The following is a 6,381-nucleotide window of genomic DNA, read 5'->3' as shown; positions in this document are numbered from 1 at the left end:
CCCCCTTTTCTTAGCTCTCCTGAAAAAAGAATTTCTAACTTCCGGTCAGCCATTGTTATGATCAGCCATTATTATGATTGACCGTTGACTGGACATTATTCAATTTTTTTTCTCCGTGTTTTTCTCCTTGTCTCCGTATTCTTTCTGTTGAAGAGCGTAGCTCGAAACGTCAAAGACTTTCCGTATTCCCGAGCGTCATACTAATACATCCTTTTGTTATTTACACCACCTGTCCTCGTCTGTTGTTGTTTTTTCGTATATTCTCCCATATATATAATGTATGTATGTATATGTGTGTGTGTTCATATATATAGCGACATAAGTGAAAAGTCAAGTTTAAAAAGATTCGATTCCAATCGCACGTGCTAAGACTTATTTCTCCTCTCTTACGTGTGTGTTAATATATACGTTTTTTTTTTCTGTATGATCATTAATTCAATGTAATAAATGTTTCTAATAATTTCTGAGGACACATTTGAAAGATATATCCATTTATCTTTGTTTTCTTTTGACATTAAAAACACTCGCGATTTCATAAAGTTATATATATATGTGTTATGTATGTGTTTTTTTCTGTATGTGTATAAATACTAATATCCAGAAAATGATATTATTTACATCTATCAGTTGGGCATCTTACATATGAATGTTTTCTGTATTTTAGAAAATATAAATATATATACACCAGCTGCTATGTATATTGTTGTGATATTTATTGGCTGGAATGTTCTGTCATTATTTATTGCTTTCCAAGGTGTTAATGTATATTATTCTCCCGATGACTTTGATAATTCCATCTGGATTACTTTTCTAACAAGTGACAGTATATTAGATTTTGCTTCACAGGAAACAAATACTTCTCTGATATTTTAAAGTTAAAGTTAGTCTGTACATTATAATCAAGAGATTCTGACCACTGACGAACTGATATATTTCTCTAATATTTCCCTACTTGACGCACGCGCGCACACACATACATACTTACACATACAGATATATATAATACAAATATGTATATAAATATATAATAGAATTAGAAATATAATGATTTTGGTAGAGTATTTTATATTTGAAAAAATGTATAGGAATTGTTACCCTGATAAATTATCATGCATTTATGATGGAAACGTTATCAAAAACGCCACTCGTATTCATTTCTTCAAATATAAATATATACAAATAGTGGCGGTTCACTTGTGACCAGGAAAACAATCACTGATAATTAAGAACCGTATGCACACAGAAAAGGTCATACTTTACTTTTGAGGCTTCGCTGGTTTTTTAATGTGCTCAGTTCTTGATAAACATTCATGGCCCCAGATATTTCAGGCATACTCCGCGTGCCCCCTCCCATCGTCCGCTGATATGAGGGCGATAAAAAAAATCGAACACCTTTCAGTTATAGAATAGATTGCATTTGAGCCAACTCTAAATGACATTTACTTAGCTATGAATAAGTTGAATAGCAATAAGTCTCCAGGGTCTGATGGAATTTGTGCAGAAGTCTTGAAATATGGGGGTGACAAAATGTTTGAACTCTTAAATATATTTATTTGTCACTGTTGGAGAACTGAGAAAGTGTCTCAAGACTGGATTGATGCCATTTAAGTATCTTTGTATAAATAAGGGTCAAAGGGTCTGTATGGTAATTTTCGTGGGATTTCACTTTTGTCTGTGGTTGGAAAGGTAATTGCCCGCATTTTGTTAGAACGTTTAAATACCTTCATACTTCCAAATATAGGGTCTGAGTCTCAGTGTGGTTTTCGTTTCTCCAGGGGCACAGCTGATTGTATCTTTACTATCAGACAATTACAAGAAAAGTGCATTGAACAGAATTTTGCTCTTTCCCATTGGTTTGTTGATTTGAGCAAAGCATTCGATACTGTTAATCGAAATGCTTTGTTGCTAATTCTAACAAAAATAGGTTGCCCAGAAAAATTAATAAACATGATCAGGGCTTTGCATCAAAATATGAAAGCTAGAGTTAATTTTGGTGGTAGGCTCTGTGAATCTTTTGCCGTGGAAAATGGAGTAAAGCAAGGAAACCTTGATGCACTCACCCTCTTTACAATATACGTTGCTGTTGTGTTGTCATATGCTTTTCAAAACTCCGAGGAGGGTATTTACATAAAATATCGAACAACAGGGAATGTTTTTAATCTGATCAGACTGAAATTCAAATCGAAAGTTTTTACTTCGCTCATTAGGGAACTTATATACGCTGACGATTGTGATCTTGTCTGTCATTCTGAAACAGGTCTGCAATCTCTTGTATCTGTATTTGACCCAGTTTGTGATGATTTTGGCTTGACCATCAACTTGAAAAAAACCCAGTTGTAATGCATCCACCTGCATGTGGTGCTGCTTGTAACCCCACTAAAAGTTTTGTTAAGGGAAGTGTTACTTGAAGTTGTCGATTCGTTCATCTACTTTGGAAGCTCTGTACAAAATGATGGAAATCTTGATACAGACATATATCTGCGAATACAAAGGGCAGCAAAAGCATTTGGCGACTTGGAGTCACGCGTTTGATGCTAGTGACATACAAATAAGAACACAAATCTAGCTCTTCACAAATCATTTGTCTTACCATCCCTGTTGTATTCTTGTGAAAGGTGGACTTGTTATGAAAGACATTTTAAATTGTTAGAAAAATTCCACCAAAAATGTTTTCATCGCATTTGAAACATTAAATGGTGTTCTTTTACTCCAAACACAAATGCAGGCATCACCTCATTTAAAGCTGTGATATTGAGGAATCAAATGAGATGGTCTGGCTATATTGTTCGAATGGCGGATGAACTCATGCCGAAGCAGTTGTTTTATGGTGAGCTTGGAGAGGGGAAACGCTATCGGCGTAAACATTAAAAAAATGGTTTAAGGACAGCATAAGAACTACTATGAAGTCACTTGGAATGGATCCAGAAGATACAGAAACCCTTGCTTCGGATCGAGCTGGATGGCGAACAAAAGTGTGGAGTGGAGTGAAAGCGTTTGAAGAGGCCAGGATAACACTAGTAAGACTCAAAAGAGATCTAAGGAAGAATGTTACGATCGAGGTGAATGACAATGACCTATTTTGTGCACAGTTTGTGACAGACCATGCCTTTCTTTTGCTGGGCTCAAATCTCATTTGCGAACCCATGGAAAACGAACTTCCACCAATTATTCTGCCTATATGTCTGTGCATACCTTTCAATGCCGTGTATGCCAGAAGGTTTGCAAATCTAACAGAGGCCTCAAAAGACATTTTAAGATCCACAAACATCAGAACTTATCTGCTGCTCTTAGTCGTCCAAATCGGATGTGCAATCTATGCAAGTCTCTTTTCAGAACCTTATCTGGTTTAAAAAGCCACATCAGATGCCATGATGGTTCTAGGGCGTAGGTACAGGAGGTGGTCAAACTCTACATAAGGAGTAGACAATCACCATATATATACACACACGTATAAATATATACGCATGCATTATGTATATGTGTCTGTGAGCGCGTGTAGTGTGCACGTGTTATTCACTTTTTTGCTGTAAATATCTTCTTATCTATCGCACAAATAAACAACACACATATACTAAATTTAGTACAAGCACATACATGTAATTCCCCTCTACCTCATACACGGAAACCTTATACTTCTACATACACATATAGCCATGCATGTACATACATGGACACACACATATAGACACATATACACTAACACAAGCGTACACCCCAGAAATTACAGATACACATACCCGCCAACAACAATTCCTCTATGGTAAGGAATTGTTTCTTAATCAACACTTGGTTCAGTAAAGTCCCATTAAGTAGCACCTTGTGTAAAATGCTTCGAATATACCCGTGGGTTGCTCAAGTGCATTTAAGTGGAATAGCTACAGGGAAACTTTGCAGCAGCCCATCATTTGTACGTATACATATATATGTGTGTCTATGTGTTTGTGCGTATGGTTGTGCGTGTGCGTTGAACGTATGTATGCGTGTTTGTATTCGTGTGCTGGATATGACTTTAAATCACATCCGGTAGTGGGGACCTGTTTTAGGAGTTCCAAGCTATTGGTTAATTAGCATGTACATAAAAAAAAAACCATAAAGACCATCAGTAATGACTCCACCTTTAGTTGTGGTTACAAAATCCTTGCAGGTGGCGGACACTAATACAACAGCTGCGGTTTTGAGTGACAACTGGTTATCACCCTTCAATCTGTTACTAGGGACTAATCAAGGAGACAGAGAGGGGTACTCATGTCATTTGTCACGCCATCTACTCGAAGTCCATTGGCTACGTATCCCAAATAAACAAGTTGGAAGCTTTCGATTACAAAGCAGCGGGACTGAAAAGTAATTTGAGAGATCACGATCAGAAATGCCATAGACAACGAGGAAGCAGGAAGGGACATCATTATCCCAGGAAATGGAGCGATAATCTTATATATACGTACGTACGTATGTGTGTATTCATATATGTTTGTATGTATTCATGCATTGGTTTTGAATTTCAGATCATGAGCAATAGCAGTCCAACTTTGATTATTCCAGCTTTTTAAATATGCTTGATTTTGTATGTCTTTCTAGTTTTACGACGACAAGGTTTGATTGGATGAAATTTCCCTATTATATCCAGAAGATTGAGCGACATCGTATGTAGTTCCTTGGAGCCTCAACTGTAAGATTATTTCTTTAAAGCGTGAATGGCAAAACTAATTTCGTTTCTCCTTAATCTACTTGATATTTCTTTTAGAAATGCTATTTTTTTTTTACTTAACAACCTCAGTAATATCTTAAGAGGCGATAACATTCGTAAATTAGTCTGTTAAGTATTTCGTTAAATTCTTATAAAAGTTTTGTTCAATTCTCGCGTCTTATCTCTTTGGGGAAAGAAATTTTCATTCTAGACACACAATTATTACACAGAATATATTCTAGAGATTGAAGAAATTGATTACTTGAAGAAAACTTTAGACGTTGATTAGTTAAGAACTTTAGGAATTGATAATTTTCCAGAGAGAATATTACTAAACTGGAGTCCTCTTTTGATTGAATATCAAAATAAAATTATAGTAAGAAAATCAACTTTTGTCATTATGTGAATTCAGTGAGGAAATATTTAACCAATTTTTGAACTGTGTAAGTGACGTGAACTTTATTCGAGAAAAAACTTCACTTATTGATTCTTCTTAGTTCATCGTAATTTGTCATGTAAACAATCATGTGTGCACACACATTTACACACACACAAACATACATATATAATACATGCATACATATATACGTACATACATACATGCTTCCACACATTCACACAACACACACATACACATCACATATAAATGCATGTTTCATACAGATACGTAGAGATATGCTGAATTGAAATCATGTAAGACAAACTGTTGTATGTATGTATGTATGTATGTATGCTTGTGTGTGTGTGTGTGTGTGTGTGTGTGTGTGTGTGTGTGTGTGTGTGTGTATGCATATACGGGATAGAATATACGGAGACGTGTAACTATGTGGTTAGGTTGTTCCACTCGTTATTGTAATACTATGCTTTCGAAAAGCAGCATAAAAATTCTATAAAGGTCTTTTAATGTGTCTTGATAATTATCATATATATAAAAGTGCACGTATTTCAAGTCGAATATTAATCTTGAAGTATGTATATACATTAAATATATAGTTTTGTACGAACATATGCATCTAGATACAAATATTTATCCATCATTTTACTATTTATCTACTTATCTTTCTATGTTATCTCTCGATACATACATGCATACATACATACATATATATATATATATACATATAAAGAAAAGAAAATTCTTACCTTAAAAATTGGCACTGTGATGACCCATTCACAGTGAAGGTTATGGGGATAATTTCGGGGCCAATTAGGAGAAGCTAGATTACCTCGTTCTTTGTTATATACACCACCACAATCTATTTAAAAAAAAGCACATTGGACTGTTATTAAGCGTTTGTTAGCATTTATATTCGCGATTAATAATTCTAATAAAAAAATTATAAAGTCTTGAAATATTAAGCCACTCTTCCATTCACTTACTTTCAGTTTCTGAAATGGTCTTCCGTTCAGTTATGCTTGTTTGTCATTTTATTTTCCGGTTTGTGAATGTAATAATTAATTTCTTAGAACAACGACAAAATCTAAACATAACTGATCTACCTGCTAAACACTGGAAAAGAATCTCCGTCATATGACAGCATTTTATTTTTAAATGTACGTCATATAAATTATATAAATTCTGAGAAAATATATAGTTAATGCTAGTGACGCCAAAATACCAACAACATACGCAACACGTATATATACATATTTATTGAATGAGATTCAGTTATATATATATATATATATATATATAT

General features: G+C 34.6%; 1 protein-coding gene across 1 annotated transcript in view; it reads right to left on the bottom strand.

Annotated features, from left to right (window-relative positions):
* LOC106869508 (uncharacterized) overlaps positions 1–6,381 on the bottom strand; it is a 526,190-nt gene that overhangs the window by 195,694 nt on the left and 324,115 nt on the right. Inside the window, exon 8 of the mRNA XM_014915276.1 lies at positions 5,828–5,940. Within this exon, the coding sequence (XP_014770762.1) occupies positions 5,828–5,940 (113 nt within the window). The remainder of the gene's footprint in view (positions 1–5,827; positions 5,941–6,381) is intronic.

This window comes from Octopus bimaculoides, chromosome 1, assembly GCF_001194135.2.
Source record: "Octopus bimaculoides isolate UCB-OBI-ISO-001 chromosome 1, ASM119413v2, whole genome shotgun sequence".
NCBI lineage: Eukaryota > Metazoa > Mollusca > Cephalopoda > Octopoda > Octopodidae > Octopus > Octopus bimaculoides.
Note: the sequence above shows the minus strand (reverse complement) of the source record. Positions and strands in the feature narration are given on the sequence as shown.